General features: G+C 43.5%; 1 protein-coding gene and 1 long non-coding RNA gene across 11 annotated transcripts in view; one reads left to right on the top strand and one right to left on the bottom strand.

Annotated features, from left to right (window-relative positions):
- NFIA (nuclear factor I A) overlaps positions 1-11,962 on the bottom strand; it is a 373,107-nt gene extending 361,145 nt beyond the window's left edge. For 2 of the 10 annotated variants that reach the window (XM_077892021.1, XM_077892026.1), the window contains exons 1-2: positions 6,504-6,872; positions 477-1,008 (exon numbers count right to left, since the gene is read on the bottom strand). In XM_077892021.1, the coding sequence (XP_077748147.1) occupies positions 477-1,008; positions 6,504-6,530 (559 nt within the window). In that variant the 5' untranslated portion in view covers positions 6,531-6,872. Of the gene's footprint in view, positions 1-476; positions 1,009-6,503; positions 6,873-7,279; positions 7,376-11,829 lie in introns of those variants that run through there. The other 8 variants (XM_077892018.1, XM_077892019.1, XM_077892017.1 and 5 more) reach the window with 8 other exon arrangements.
- Positions 7,433-9,020, top strand: LOC144310706 (uncharacterized). Its single transcript, XR_013376379.1, has 3 exons — positions 7,433-7,552; positions 8,146-8,415; positions 8,790-9,020. It is a non-coding gene; the product is annotated as an uncharacterized LOC144310706 (long non-coding RNA).
- Positions 11,963-16,945: the final 4,983 nt, after the last annotated feature.

Raw genomic sequence — 16,945 nt, 5'->3', positions numbered from 1 at the left:
AACTAGCAGGGGGTTCAAGAGGCCCCAGTAGGTTAAAAACACACCCAGAAGATAAGCAACTAAAAATACTGCCTCACCACCAAACCCAGTGCTTGTGAACGAAATCTCCACTTGCCATTTACAACATCCCCTTTATTACAGAAGTTTTATGAGGCTTCTCTCACCCATCATCAAAAAAGGGTGATCTAAACATATCACAGGCCTACCAACACCTCTGATAACACCACTCACCAAAAGAACAGAACTTGGTGAGTGAGAGTCCTCTCAAAACTAGGCTTATCCACCTGAATGAAGGTGTCCCTGCAGACTGTGGGGCTGCTGGCTGTTCTGACTTTGGTTTACCTCTGAAACCACACTGTCCCTCTGTACGTGGCCTGCAATAACTTAGAGGGTTCGGGAATGGCCCCGGCACATACGGAGGTCAGCAGAAAAGAAACACACAAGAAAGTCGAACAACTTCTCACCATCGCACTTACCTGCTGCATGCACAAAGTATGCCAAATATAAATCGAGTTCCTTAACAGAAACCCCTATGTGATGGGGCTGCACACAGAGCCCTGGATTAGAGCACTGTGGGGACTTTACAAGGCGCTCGCCATCAGTACTTTCGAGCGGAATACCTTTAAATAAAATCACCATAACAAGGTCCAACCTCCAGACTTTATCTGCCTGGCGAAGGCAGTCAATTCTTCGCATCTTGCCTTTCTGGTCTGGGTTGGAAAGAACACAACATGGAGGCTTTTTCCCCGTAACTGTAAGAACAAAATCCTCTCGGTACTCAGGTCGGATATCTTTTCGCAACTTGGCCAGAAGTCGAGATGCCCACTTCTGCTTGACCTCTGGTTTTTCACTTAGCAACTCATCCTTCACGGCTCTCTCTTCTTCTTTTGACATACGCTTTTCGTGTTTTTTGAAGTATTTTCGTTTTCGGGCCTGCAGGTTGAACCATGTGTAGGCAAAGGCTCGGACGTGGGGCAGAAGTGCTTCAATGAAAGGATGAAATTCATCCTGGAGGAATGAATAAACACAAACATGTAACTAGCATGAAAACAAAAGGAAGTAACTTTTTCTTCAGATGGTCATTTAAAAAGAAATGCTTATTTCACTTGAAAGTTAACTCAGGCATTACATTACCAAAATTATACAGAGGATGCCTATGGGAAATCTGACAGGGGAAAAAAAGGAAACGGTAGCATTTCTCACAATCTCAAAGAAGAAAATTGCTAAAAATTTTTAAATGTTTTGATATGTTCACCAAAGTGCACCAGGTCCTATCGCCAGGCTTAGGTCCCAAATCCTTTAGATAGTAAGTGAAATTCATTGAAATGCTTATAACAATATATAATCGTAACCCTATTTCAAGAAAGGCATATCTAATTTTGCTCCAGCCTTGACCTCACTACTTGTAGTACAGCCAGGGCTCGGCCGCCAGATTGGCAAATCCTAAACATTTAGATGCCAGTCAATGTTTATGGAAGTCTAGGAGCAAAAAAAATCATCTCGACGATCAATGAAAACAAAGACTTTCCCTCTAAAAATATTGCATGTAGACTCTAATCTGTTTCTTAGGCATTTTGGTAACATCTTAATTCCTTCTTAAGGATTACGGTTGCATATAATTTTTTTAGTCAAAAACTTAGAAAAATCTGGCATATAGAAAAGATGAATTTGATATTCTTCAGACTGAAATAAAAGATCTATTTCCAAGACACACTTGCTGATACTATGGGAATGAAACAAAAAGAAAAAAAAGGGGGGGGGGGAACAAAGAAAAGCGTACATGCCAGATAGTAAATAGAATGCGTCATTGTGACAACAGGGTTGCAACTAAATACAGTTAATTTTGTGAAATGCCTTCGGTAATAATCATCCCTAAAAAAAAAAGAGAATCAGTATTTAATTCCTGAAATTAATATTTCAGGCTTTTTCTCACAAGGAAACAGAGAACGTGGTACATTTAATGTTTACGAGACTCCAGGAAAACCCTCACGGTTGCCTTTAAAATTCAAGTAATTTGAAAATAAAATTCAATTTAAAATATTTAAATTTTTCTTACTGTCTTATGAAAATGTTTGATTTTTTTACTTGATATTTCCTTAGGAAATATAAATGTAAAATTAAATAAAAATTAAACAGTAACCTCCACAAAGCTTTCTGAGTACATCTAACTTTTGATTAACCAACCCACACTAATCTTACATAACTTCTCTCCGCCGCACAAACCCCCAAAAGATAAATTATTTACTTTCAAATAAATGAGGATAAGAAAACCAAAAAGATATTTGGTGACTTTTTTAAAAAGAGTGTAGGACACACAAATATTAGAAAATGCATTCTTTTTTGGTTTGTAATATGCATTTAAATATATACTTTGGAGGCACAAGTAACTGTAATGTCCAAAATACTATTACTATACAAAAATCATTAAATTTTTAAATGTTCAAACGTAAATTGAGTGGCTAAAATTGGAAAAATATTTTATCAGGTCTGTTAAAATATTATAAATTATAATCAATCATCTAAACACTATATAAGATTATTTTTAAAGTACATATTAATGTAATACATAATAAATCACTTCAATAATTGGCATTTATCTTTTTCTTCTCTGAACAAATTTTAGACTCTGCATTGCAAATTTAGCTTTGAAAACTGCTCTTTTTCAATAAAAATCCAAAAGAGAAGTCAGCTTTCATAACACGTGTGCATTCTTCAAGTGGAGAGGGAACAGAAAAAAAATGCAAGAATCATATTATTCTTTACCATAAACATTTTAAATTTCTGATGTTTAAGAATCTTTCTTATTGCCATACTTTAAAAGAGAGAAGGGGGGATTTTTTCAGGTCACAGTTTATCTAACAAGGTATACGCCACACCGCAAAGCATTTAAACATTACTAAATTCTGGGCTCATCCTTGAAATGCTCTAAAATACATAAAATTTGGGATTGAAACAGTTCTTCACATAGATTGATTTTTACAGGACATGCTAGGGACCAAGGTTCTGTGGTATTATGTTAAGAACTCCTGGAGTCTACCTTAACTACAAAGTGAGCTTTCACCAAAAGATTTCATTTTAAAATCTCAGGCCCATTTTATAAAGCAAAGAACAACTAAGTTCCAAACAATTCACATTTATGTTAAAATGTTATCTTATTCAAAAGCTTTATTAATAATAATAAACATTTTTAAAAACCATTCTAATATGGCATTTAAGTGTTTGAAGATACTCCTAAGTGTGCTGCTCACAGGACTGCGAACTGCGTTCATTTCGTGTTCAAGAGGATTTTGTTTACCTGCCAACCAAATGCCTATATATCTCACCATAAAAACCCTTAAATGAGGCCAACTCTGTCAACTAATTATTAAGAATAATCTAAGTCCCCAATTCTGCATCAAAAGTATTTACAACTTATCACTCCCCAAAGGTTTCAAGAATGTGCCAGTAAAAGTGCACAATATTTTGTATAACTTTACTCACATGTACTATCAAAGCGCTAATCATCTTTCTCAACTCACAATTAGAAATACTCCAGACCATCAAAAGTAAAGAATATCGTTAACTTGTAGGAAATGTCAAGGCATAACATAAATTAATTAAAAAATATATATATGGCCCTATAAAGCATGTTGCTGCACATATTACCATAAGCCATGCAATATTTCAAGATATTCAGGAGATAATAAAGAATATTTTACATATGTACTCAGTGAGAAAGTTATAGGCCACCAATGAAAACAAACCTGAAAACCTGTTTCAAAAGCGATACGACTTTGAATCAGCATCTTATATGTTGATCTGTTTGTAAGTAAGCCAAGTTTAAGAACCACTAAACGCTGATATTTCTAGAACTACTTTTAAAGGTTCACCTATAAATCTCTACTGGGCTATCGTTCTATGGCCAGATAAATGATTTGGCTATGATATGTTTATATGGCTTAAAAGATGATGTCTGGCATTTTCCTGATAAAGTTTTAAAAATTGCATACACGTACATGGAGTTTATTCTTTCATTTAGAGTACTTCTATCACTGTGCTTACTGGACTTTTTCTTTAATGACCAATAAACTACCTAAGTTTTTCTTTTTAAAACTGGTTCTAAAAGCTTTGTAAGCATTCCAGCAAGTTAAATAAAATTGTAAATCAATTTTTAAGAGAAGAATTAAAAATTATTCTCATTCACTAGTTAGTGTACAATTTCTTCACAAACTGTTATACTAAGTGTTTCTTTTACTGGTGTTTCCAGAAGAAGGCCTAGGGAGTGTATCAATCACGCTGCCAAATATGGTTGTTGTTGTTTTTTTTTTTTTTAAACTTTCTTAATGTGTTAATAGCTCATGAGCCAAGAGAATCCAGCTTTGTCAAGTACCTGACTATGCCCTGGGCCTGCATGGATACACAGGTATCCTTATATATGCACCAACCCAAAATATAAATTTATCTTTCTCGAGAGCTCACTTGAGAAGACGTTCATGTATCTGCTAAGGTCATGCCCCATTATTGCAGCACCCTGGTATTGTCTACAAGTTCTCTCTGCTGCAAACTTTTGCCAGCAAGAACTTCAGCCTTTGAATCTCAGCATTTCCACTGTAGTCATAACTCATTCAAATTCTCTTACACTTTGCATCTTATCCATATGCAATTGTGAACCTTGCCAGAAGTGGTTGGAAAAGTTTCATTCCACACTTCCACAAGTTACTAAAATAGGAACTTTGGAAGTTTGTTAGGGAAAAATAAAAAACTTTTACAATAACTCAAAGCAACTGCTACCCATTACTAATGCTAGGCCTAAATCCCAAACAGGCCATTTCAACATAAAAGATGCATTTAAGAGTCTTCTGAGATCAAATAGCCGGTATTATTCCTGTTAGATATTGCAATAAGAAAGGATGTCATGTGAGAAATAAATCCAGAATCTAGAGAGGCAAGGAAAAAAAAAAAATCACTGGTACTTTTTAACCTTCCATAAAGTATTCGGTTTAAACCGTTATCTCCTGCTAAACGAAAGCAATAAGTGGTAGCAGGTTTTTTTTTTTCTTTTTAAGGGAGTGATAAATAAACATTTTATATGGAGCATACAACTTCATGTAGGTGATTAATGGTCAGACTGCAACGTACCAAAACAGTATGAAAGCTCACACTTTTTTCCAAAAAAAAATAAATAAATAAATAAAATTTTTAAGCGCAAAAATCACTTTGACTTCATGCCTTTTAGTCCAAGAAAATAAATAATATATTCAAAAGGGACCAGATTTGGGGCCGTGGAGTAGCAATATCTTGCCTAGGGGTGGTGCAGACGGGAGAGGGATGGAAAGGGAGGACCTGGGAAGGAGGGGCGGGGGGCGAGAGGGACCCACGGTCGGAGTAGAGTCGGAGGGGAAAAGTTGCCCCCGTCCTGCGCGCGGAGCTGCCCGAGTCGCGCGGCGGCGGCGGCGGCGGCGGGAGGCGGCGGCGGGCGGCGGCGGCGGCTGCGGCGGGGGGAGCCGCGTCCGGCCCGGGTTGCTGCTCGGGCTCGCGGCCCGGACCCAACTCCGCCCGGCGCTCCCCGGCCCGCGGCCCGCGGCCTCCGCGGCTCGCAGCCCTGCGCGGCGTGGGCTCGCGCCGGCACCGAAACTTTCACTCGGGAAAGCGAGCGGGCGACGAGCGGCAAGGACGCAGGCTCCACCCGGCCGGCGCCGGGGGACGCGCGTCCACGCAGCCCGCTCCGCCGAGCCCGGGGGCCGGCTCGCCGCCGCCGCCGCCGCCGCCGCCGCCCGCGTCCGAGGGGCGCTGTCCCGGCCGGGCCCGGGGCGCCGGCCCGCCCGCCCGCCCGCCCGCGTCCCTCCCGCGGCCGGACCCCAAAGGCTGACAAACAATAAACAAAAGTAAGAGTTTGGGGCGGCTGCGGCGGCGCGGGCTCCGCGCGCGGGCCGTGGGCGCAGGGGCGCGAGTTCCCCCGCACCGGGGGCTTCGGTGGCCCCGAGCGTGCGGGGCGCGCGGCGGGCTCGGTGGGCGGCCCCCTCCCCGGAGCCGCGGGACTCCAGACACCGGCCTGCCGGCTGCAGAAACGCTGAGTCCAGATTTCAGCGTGTCATGGGCTGCAACCCCGCCGAAACACGTGCGGGGCGTCCGAAAGCACCGCCGTTCCGCAGTCGGTCGCCCCGATATTAATTAACGCATTAATAAGAGGGCGCCATTAGCCATGTGCCCACACAAATGGCCGTGCAAGAGGAATGCACCCGCATGGAAACAAAGTTACTTTCTCGAAGCTGCATTTCTCCCCCCCCGCCTCCCCCCAACACACACACACACACACACACACGAGCACACGCGCGCACACACACAGAAACACGCGCAGACACGGACACACAGCAAGGCACATGCCCCGGGCCTGGCCAGCGCGACGGTCCCCGGCACCCCGCGCCCGGCCCCGGGGCTGCCCCCGCGCCCCCGCGCCCCCGCGCCCCCGCAGCCCCGCGCCCCCGCCCCTCCACACACCCCGCCGCATCCAAACAGCTGCTTACCTGGGTGAGACAGAGCGGAGAATACATAACTGCCGGGCGGTGGGGTGTGCGTGTGCGTCTGGGTGTGCGGTTTGGAGGTGTGCGTGAGTGCGGGTGAGAGAGGAGAAAGAGGGAGAGAGGAAGAGAAGGAGAGAGAAGGGGGGAGAAAAAAAAATCAAGCCTGCTTCTTGCGTTCACATTTCCAACTCGGCTCAACTGCAGCCAGCCAGCCGGCGCGATTGCCGCTCCATGAGCTGAACTTTAACCCCGCCTAGAGTTTCCCTACACTCCACTATACATGTCTACTGTACGCGGGCGTTAAAGGCATAGCGCACCCTTTCCCGCGCCCGCGCCCGCGCCGCCCGCCCGGCCGGGTGCCCGCGAGCTGCCCGCGCGCCCGCCTCCGCCTCCGCCGCCTCCGCCTCCGCCTCCGCCTCCGCCACCGCTCTGCACCGCACCGCACAGCCGCCGCCCGCTCGCGCCGCCGCCGGGGGGGGGGGGGGGGGGGTGCGTGGGGGAGGGGGCGGCTGCGGCGCCGCGCGGCCAGCCGGGTCCCGAGCCTCCGCGGCCGCTCGCGCTCGCTCGCTCGCTCGCTCCCTCTCCTGCTCCCTCGCTCGCAGGCTCTCTCGCTCCCTCGGCCCCCCCCGCCCCCGCTTCCCCGCTCAGCGCATTACTGGGTAACGCAGTGAGGAGCAGTTACAGTCTGTACTCCCGGGCAGCTATAGGCTGCCACAGGATGTGCTTAAGCAAACAAAACTACTTTTCCTCATCCCCATCCCCCAAGCCCCGCCGCAGACCTTCGCGGACCTCGGTGGAGGACTTGGGCAACTTTGCCAGGTTGCCCCGCGCTCCCGGCTCGCTGCGTGCGCACGTAGAAAACCCAGGAGCAGGCCGGGGGGGTGCGGGGTGGGGGGGAGGGGGGGGGCAAATTTGCATGTATGCAAATTTTTTTAAAAAATCAGACCTCCTAGGTAACTTTTCCGCCCCCCCCCCCTTCTGAAATGCGGTACGGCTCAAAGCATTGTAATCTCTCCAGCGAAGCTTTCTGTGGGAATAGATCGTCGGTAGAGGTAATTATGCACAAAATCCTGCAAACTTTGTGCAGCTTCAGTCCTATGGCATTCAGAAGCGGGGGTGGTGGGGAATAATTTCACACAGAAGAGTCACCGGATTTGGGGGGGTAAAAGAGGGGGGGGGTGTCTGGAGAAAAGGAGGCGGAGATTAATGAGCGTTCTCCCTCCCAGGACTGTGAAACTAGTGGGTCTGAACACAGACGCCATAGAAAAAGTTCTATCACGTTCAGAAACAACAGTGGTTTAGCTGTGACATCTTTTTCTTTTTAGGAGGGAAAAAAAAAAAAATGTGAAAGGGATGTCCCCTAAGGGAAGGGAGATATTCTGGTCCACAGACGCGTGCCCAGAACTGGACACAGGCTATCATTACCGTCCCCGTTCCTGGGACACCTCTGGAAGGGTGCCTTTTAAGAATCCCCTCTTTTTTCCTCCCCCAGGTAATCATTCTTAAAATGGAAAAGAGCTTCCTGCAATTATTTTAGGTTTGCTAAAGTATTGTTTTGGCATAAAAGGGGGGTGGTTTTTAGGGTTTGGCAAGTTGCCAATAAGCCTGCTTTTCCAGTTTTTTTAACCTCATATTTTCTCTCCAGGCTTTCCTCTCTGATGGAAAAACAACAACAACAACAACAACAACAAAACCCTTCTTTTTCCCTGACCCCTATCCCATCTCATCATCCCCCATCTTCCTAACTGTAGTTTGCAAGCCTGCTGCATTTGCGAACCCTTCTCAAAATTCCAAGAGGAAAGACCAGGGTGAAAGACACTGGCACACAGACTGGGAAATCTGCACCTTGGCAGAGGTTACAGAGCCAGAGAGCCTCTGAAAAGAGGAAACTCCTGTAGGAATGCCCACTCTGCAGGTGAGTGAGTGAGAGGTGACGTGCTAAGGCCACTCTCATTCAGACTGCGTTCCCCTCTGCACCCTCCACCCCCTTTATTTTTTTCTTTAGGTAAGGGGCAAGAAATCTGTTACTGGAAAAAGCAAAATATAATCCTCTGAAATATTCTGCATGTGTCTAAAGTCATTCTATGCTTGTTCTCCAGTTGCTTTGTGGCTAAAATAATTTCTGAATGCTCAAGACCATCTTCACAAACCCCGCTCCTAAACATCCTTGGAAACGTCTCAAATTATTTATTAAGGGGTGAGGGGAGATAATGACTTAAATCTTTAATGAGAGAGTCCCATTTTCCCCAACTAAATAACTGCTTCTCCTTGGTTCCTTTTGGATTTCAGCAGAAGAGAAATGTCCTAAAAGCTAAGCTGAGTTACAGAGACACCCTCCCTGGCCACGGAAACCTTTGCTGGGATCTATAACTTCAACTCGCTCCAAGTTTCCTCGATAGAAGTTTCTGGCTGACAGTCCCAACATGTAACTGAGGCACAGTGAGAAGTTATTGTTCCGTGTGTACTCTTGGGAAGCTCTCTTCCAGAGCAGATTAAAATCTTTCTTTTGCTGTATTGAAAGATAGAGTTCACATCTGCCTCTTTCCAAAACAAGAAAGATTCTTACTTTTAACCGAATCTTAAGAAAAAGAAAAGGGTTTTTTTTTTTTTTTAAGGGATTGGCACACCGCCCTGGTTTTTAAAAATAGGGAAAAGTAATTTAATGCTGATATTTCTAGTTTAAAAACTTCTTTTGTTGCAGCAGTGAACGTGCCCGCGATTTCCAGCTCTCTGCGGTTAGCAATATTATCTTAAGTAACTTTTGGCGCCCTTCGTAAGACTTTTGGATATGGGACGATTGTTTGCGCCCTCTAGGCAAGGGCTGGATCCAAGTTCAGCACCAAAGCCCTGCACATCCGCTCCTGCTTTCTCTCCTATCTCCGCCAGCTCCCGCTCCCTCCCCCGCGGGATGGGGGGGGGGGAGGAGGGGGAGAGGCGGGGGGAACTCTACAAAGCACCGTTCCAACTACAGCCTTTGGAAACAAGACTGAGAAAAATACAGTAGAAGAGTTACAGTTACAGAAAGGCTTCTGGTAACTTTCTCTCCAACAGGCATAAATTTAAACACACACACAAAGAAACAGATGTTCCGCAAAGGGCAGTCTGGGGGTAGAAAACATTTCCAACTCTCCCCTCTTCCCAAGTTGCAAAAGTAAATCCTTGTCCAGAGTTCACAAAGATACTAAAGACACTTGAGAGAGAGCTCGGATGGAAGGAGGGGAGAAGGAAGAAAGGATAGTAAGAGAGAACAGTTGTAGGAAACAGGTGAAGTACAAAACCTGGTTTCCTGCAATCACATAAATGAACCATTGTTAGGAAGGATAAGCCCCTTATTGGAAATAACCGCTCCAATCATTTATTTTGCAAGTGCTAGGAGGCTGCCTTGAAATGGGATTGTCTTTGCGCAAAGGAGGCTCCTGTCATGCTCTCTGCTATCCATATTCTCCCTGGCACAGAGCCCAGCCTTGCATTTACTGTGTTTTATTTGCAGAAATGTTACCTTGCCAGCTTTAGTGAAATCCTCTTAGATATATAAATTACGTCAATAAGGTTTCACTTATATGTACAGCTCAAATACCTCTCATTTCGGGAGGTTACTTGGTAGGAAGATCTTATTAATATGATTTAGATTTTAATGCCCAAAGCAGTGAAGATAAAATTGGGGTTCATAAGTGACAATGCCATTAACTCTGTAGTTGTTACCAAGACTAACTTTATCACTAGCATTTTCCAATATTTTTCTCTAGTTTTTTGACCTGCTGGTCACTTGTGTGCAGATCTTTCTTAGATGCATATAATACTAAATTGAATAATGTCACTGAACTGAGAATCCAAGTGGATTTTAACGTCAAATTTCCAAACCAGATTTGATTAGAAGGCCTACAGCCTTGGGAAATAACTCGATGGGAATTTAATCCAAAGATGGGAAAGAGCCCATACTTATTTTCCATTCGCTTCCCAACAGAATTAGGTGCTCAGAGGGAAGGAAGAGATGGATGTACTTTGGTCAGAGGCTGCCAGTTACTGTCTCCAAGACAAGCTACTGCAGTTGGCTTCCACTGGATTGGTATCAAAGACTTGTCCAAGAGGCCAGACTCCAGCTAAGAGTTAGCAAGTCAGCAATCTTCCACACACACACACACACCCTCCACAGGGGTTGTTGTGGTAACAAGAACAAATGTGAACTTGGCCAGCCTTAATATCCTATTTGGTACCGACCATATATTTAAACAGCAGAATTCAAGAAGAGTGGAGAAAAAAACACTTTCTCCCCTTCCTCCTTTCAAATGTATAAAACAGCTGTCAATCCACCTGTGAAACATTCTATCTCCCCTAAAACTACTGTTTAGAGTTCAGGAGGAGAGGCTTGCCTATTCCTGCAAAGTACTTGAAAAGTCAAAGCTTCTAAGATAACCAGGGAAGTTTGTAATGCTGCCTATCCAATATGTGACTTTCCAAAGCTCAGTACCGTCCTGGATAGTTCAGGCAAGTTTTTAAGCCACGCATTTTTAAAAGTTGAACCTCCCCTTGCACAACAGTTAAAAGCTTCCCCGAATTCAAAAATAATAATTAATGCAAAGTTAATATTTCCCTAGAAGAGTTTTTCTAACTTTCTCCGAAAGGCAATTAGGAAAGCATTACAATTCATGCAAAAATTCCCCCAGTTTTTTTTTTTTTTTCTTAAACTCAAAAACTCTTTCCTATTGTGCTTGCTAAATCCGGAAGAGCTTGTAGCTTTGACAGCTTGAACCACACCATCCCCTTCAGAGCCGCAGAGAACTTTAGATCTTTTCTGCCCCGCCCCCTCTGGCTACTGAGAACCATTGTACACCCAGGCTTCCTCACGATTGGATAAAGCTTTTGTCAATCTCCCATGTTGTACCATTGATTAGAGGATCGAATCGTCAATTATTCTCCGGGTCCAGACATTTCTTTTCGAGTTAGGTTGACTGCTGAGGCCAGACGTCTTTTTACAGAACAGAGCACGTACAGGATTTTTTTCCCCCTTTCTGGAACCGAGCAAGCGCTAGGAGGAAAAAAATCTGTCAAGCTCAGCAATTTTTTCAAATCTCGGGGAGGAAAAAAAAAAAAAAAAAAGGAAACCCGGTCTCTGATGCACATAGAAAAAAAAAAAAAGCCATCCACAAAGCTACGTCTTTAAAACAAAACCATCACAATAAACATTCACCCAGCAATCACTTAAATGCATATGCAAGCCAGAGAAATTTTAAAGTCTTAGCCATTAAACAAAATCATTCTACCATTATTGTTGTTTATAAAACACACATCGTATAAACGCAAAATAGAAAGTTTAAGATGTACCACGTACCATTGCAATGTAAAAAGAGTACGTGAGAAACTTTAAAATGTTCAGACGAATGGCTTCATTTGTTGTCCCCCTTTTTTGCATTAAAAAAAAATCTAAATAAACTTGGAACCGTTGAAAACCCGGAAGAGATTTTTTTTTAAAGCTGTTGGCCAATTGCAGGCTTCTTGGAGATTTTTTTTTTTTTTTTAACTCCAAATCAGAAGGCTTTTGCAATTGCAATGCGCGCTCTCTGCCTCTCTCACTCTTTCTCTCTCTCTCTCTCTCTCTCTCTCTCTCCTCTTTTGATAGCAATCCAACCCGGGCTGGCTGGTTCTCAGATTCTCTCTGGTTTTGCCTGTGTGCTTTGGATTGTACGAGACTTTGCAGAAGTTGCAATCGATTCGCAGTCCCTCTCTCCTCTCCCTACCCCCTTGTTTATTTCCGCAATCGCTGCAATTTGCATAGTAACCACGCACTAGGCGCCGGCGGCAGCCTGCGGAGGGGGCGGGGAGGGGGCAGGGACCAGGCCTTGCCCCCTTCTCCCCTCCTCCCGGCTCCCTGCCCGCCAGTCTCCTCCTCCCCCACGGTGCGTGGCCAATAGGAGCCCCGGGATTCAGCGCAGGCTCCGGTCTGCACACCGTTCGGAAGAAAAGCTCCAGTGTTACTAGGCCCTGCTCGCAGGATCGTGTTTTTGGCGCGGTGGAAGTTCCCCTGCTTGCGGACCTCGCAGCCGGTACTAGGACTATGTGAGGATGCAGGACCTTTGCCTGCGGTTGTGCGGGTTTTGTACGTTTTAATCAAGTCTGCACAGCTGCTCTCTCGGTTTCTTTTTCCATAGCCTCTCGTGAGTTATTAGGCTAGTTCATGATGGTTAGTGAGAGATTTAACCTTTATTTGCACTGGTGTAGACCAAGAGTTAAAGATCCTCTTTGGTGCATTAAATCACGAGAGTGCAAAATGTCACAGAGAACTTGCAGTGAAATAAAGCTTCTACTTTAGATTCCGAAAGGAAAAGCCCGGCCGGTTCTGCTCTCTGCAGATGACTGAACATAAAATTGTTAGGTGGGCTCCCTCAAAAATAAAGTTGTCCCTTTAAAGGGGGGAGATGCAGTGGAATTCTAGCTTAATTGCCAAGCATCTAGTGTGTCAATATCCTTACAAAACCGGGATTCCACAAAGTTTGACGCCCTCCCCCGCCCCCACCCCCCATCCCATCGCCCCAAGAGAAGGGCTGGGTTTGGACGGTTGAAATGGGGAGGGGGAGGCTGTTAATGTAATTATTGGAACATTAAGTGCTTCACCTAACTGATTCATCTTATTTCATTAACCCAGGCTCTTTAATACCATCTCAATGTCAACCTTTTAAGTGTTTGTTTTAAACAACAGACTAGCCCTTGGTGCAGTGGTGGTGCGGGGAAGGCGACTCTAAAGGGAGGGAGTGTCCCTTTAAATGGAAAGCATCACAACCAGGGCTATTGCGTTTGTTTGCTTTGCGTCAGTTAAGTAGCTTTGGATGTTTTTTGCTGAATAACTGAGTTACAGGAAAATGTGTGCTTAGCTCACTTGATAAAAATTATCCAATAAGAAGTCGAGAGCAATTGGAAGCAACCTGGCAGTTGTCTGATTTTCTTAAACTGTCCTTGGTGAAGGCACCTATTAATTAATAACAAGACCTCGCAGAGTTAAATTAGAGGTTAGAGAAACCTCCTATTTTGTTTTGAACCACATTTTTTGATTTAGGCTTGCACTATACAACAAGCTAACCGATGCAACATTGCTGAAAGGTATGGTACTGTGGCCACCGGTGGTTTTAGACAAGCTTTGCTGTTCTGGTCTGGCTCTTAGAGATTCAGATACTGTCTTGCTCTAGAAAGTCTGTGGCATTTAATCCTGGCCCCTTCTACTGAGCTTCCATTTCAACTTGGCATAGGACTTTCACTCTAGAAATACAGTTAATGGGATTTAATGGCTTAAGTAAAAAGAAAAAAAAATTTTTTTAAGTAACCCAAAAAACTTCTAGGCCTTGTTCAGCTGGTGCTAGGCTGTGTGACCTTGAGATAGTTACATAACACCCCTAAAATAGGACATCGACCTATTGTGAGAATGGAGGATCTTGTCAAGAGGTAAGAGCCTTTCGAATGCACAAGAAGTATCAACTTGTACTGCATTGCTCTGTAGATGCTATGTCTGAATAATCACCAATGCTAAGCAAGTCAGGCCTTGTTAGTAGGTGGTAACAGTGAGTTTTGTTTGCGTGTCTGTAGTTCATTAACTTAGTTTAATGTGGTAGTTTAGCACCATTTCCAAAGTGACATTTTATATCTGCATCTAGTCAACAACAGCATAGTATAGGCTTTGTAGTCCAATTTAGGTATTAATGTTAGTCCTGCTATATGACTCCAGACAAATTATTTAACCTCTGTAAGATTTAGATTCCTCATATGGAATATAGGAGATATTTAGATAACATGTAATTTACCTAGAACATTATGTGTGCTCAACATATTGTCGCTATAGTAGTACCACTGTTACTGCTTAATGTGTACCATATTCCAGGTACTTTGAATGTGCTAAGAGCTGGAGACACAGAGAAGAAGACACTGTCCCTGGCTTCAAGAAGCTTTTAGTCCCATGGAAGATATAAAGCCCCCCCAAAATGAACAATAATGTAATGTGATAAGTGCTGAGTTCAACTTGGATATATATATAAAGGGCAATAGAACTACAGATGATAGAATAACTGATTTTGCCTGGGTATATACATAGGGAGAGTCATACATAGAAGGTTAAAAAAGAGGAAATGACATTGTGTTGGGCCAGAAGTATGCATTTGTCAGGTGGACAAAGGAGAGGCAGGGCATTCATGTCCAGGAAAGCACAGTGATGTCAGTGTATGCCCTGGGCCAGAGGATGGAGATGTATGCAACTGTGGCAACTTGCTCTAGCTAGAATTAGCTTGTATCATAGTAGCTAGAGAGATGAAGTTAGAAAGTGAGGCTGAGGCAAGACAGTAGAGAGCCTTGTGAGAGGTTTAAACTTTCACTGGACTGACTGGGAGACATCAAAGGGATTTAACCAAAAGATACACAAAGTAACTTTGCAGATTAGAAAGATCATCCCAGCAAAGGAGGCAAGGAGACCAATTAGAGGTGAGAGAAGATGAAATCTGGAACTATGCACAGCAAGAATGAATGAGCAAGAGAAAGAGAGGGAAGTAAGAGCAGAGGGTGGATGAAAGGAGAAAAAGCAAGAGAGACCCACCATTAATACTAGTTTTTAGGGACTTTGATCAACAGGGACAATTTAGGAATACAGTTTTTCCAGACTCTCCCAACTCCAAATACCCACAAGATATATATAGTAAGACCTATTAGTGAAGAAGCTCTCTTTACTCCACTTCTATATCCTTAAGCCTGCCAATATTAAATAATTTTAAAATAATAGTCATAACAGGAACAATAGCACACATGGATTAAGTGTTTATATTGGCTATTCTCACCCTATGAATTTGCATTCCAGTGACATCAGTCCCACCATGCCACCAAAAATCAGCTGCACATCCAATAGTGTGACTTTGGGTTGCCAACCCCATTAAGAGCCTCATATTTCCACGTAGGCTGGCTTTATGCCTTGAAAATAGTAGGTTCTTCCAGGAATTCTGCTTTGTTGACCCAAATAAAAACTTAATCCTCTTGCAGGGCATTGATATGGAGACTACAACATCAGACTTACAGATTTAGCTACGTGATTCAAAATTGCAGTGTTTTTCTAATACTATAGTTTTAAATTTGTGAACTAAATTGAATGTTGACTACAGGAATACATTTCACATTTTCTTGATTTGACTGGGTAAATCCTAGATCATCCAAAGCACTTTTTAGGCTAAGTAATCAACACTGGCATTTAGAGGACCAATGTGACAATATAAATGATAAATACTAGAAGCAAATGTAAATCTAGGAATTTATGAGACTCCCTAATCAGGAAGTTTTGGCAGACTGTTGTCCCCTAAACTGGTCTCTCTCTATTCTTGGATGCATAAATGAACAGTCTAGAGCCTCTATCTCCTAACCATCCTTGCAGACAGGCATGACACATTATTAAGATCACAATAGAATGGAGAAGAATTTTTGAGTCAACCTTCCATGTCACTAGCTTAAAATAAATTTGTCCTAAAATTGTGGCCTTCCCAAAGGCTGCAACAAAGTCATGTTAGAGGCTCAACTTCAATTACAGAGACCGGGGGCAATGACATGGGAGACAAGGGAGCAGCAAGATAGAGGGAACCTGGGTCCCTAAGTGACCCTATGGAACAGAGCGCTTGTCTAGCCTAGGTCATATTTAAGCCACTATATTTTTAGATCTCCGATTTGGCAGCCCAGCCTTGACTATCACCATCATCATCATCATCATCATCATCATCATCATCAAGATAATAAAACAATTTCATCGTACCTTTGGATTGTTTCCTTTCAAGAAGCTTATGGCTTTTCCCAATTTAATACAAATTACATTTGGAATTTTCTTTTTTAATTTTTTAAAATTTTATTTATTTAAACTAAAAAAAAAAAAGTTCATCCATTTCTCCTATTGATTTTGTTATCAGCCTCCTTTTCCAGACTTTCCTCCTGCCTAATCTCTCTCTATTGCGCCTCACCCCAGATGCATTAAATGAGTCACTTTTCTACGTTCACCACTTTATGAACACAGCATGCATGTCTATTTCTCTCTTTATTGGTTTGTGTGATTTTTTTCTGCCCAGAAGTCTCTAATGTTTTCTCCCTGTTCCATTCTTTTTTTTTTTTTCCCCCATGAACCAGTCAGTTTAATGCTACTTCCCACCTCCCCTGCACAGAATTGGCAATCCCTCCTGGGTGTTCTCTGACATCTTATACTCATCTCTAGGACAGTTATCTTCACATGATGTGCCAGTTATTTATTTGTGTGTTTGCCTGCTAGACTATGAGCTCCTTGAAAGTGCAATACCTTTATTCATCCTTGTGGCCTTACAAGCCAATAGATGTTTGGTAAATTAATGTGTGAATGGGGAGATGAACAAATGCTTTTCCTACCTTGAACTTTGATGTAATACAAGCTCAGGACTGTGAGCTGATGCAAGGCATGGCATTATCACTAA

Source organism: Canis aureus, chromosome 3 (genome assembly GCF_053574225.1).
Source record: "Canis aureus isolate CA01 chromosome 3, VMU_Caureus_v.1.0, whole genome shotgun sequence".
Lineage (NCBI taxonomy): Eukaryota > Metazoa > Chordata > Mammalia > Carnivora > Canidae > Canis > Canis aureus.
The sequence above is the reverse complement of the archived record's forward strand: the minus strand, read 5'-3'. Positions and strand labels throughout refer to the sequence as shown.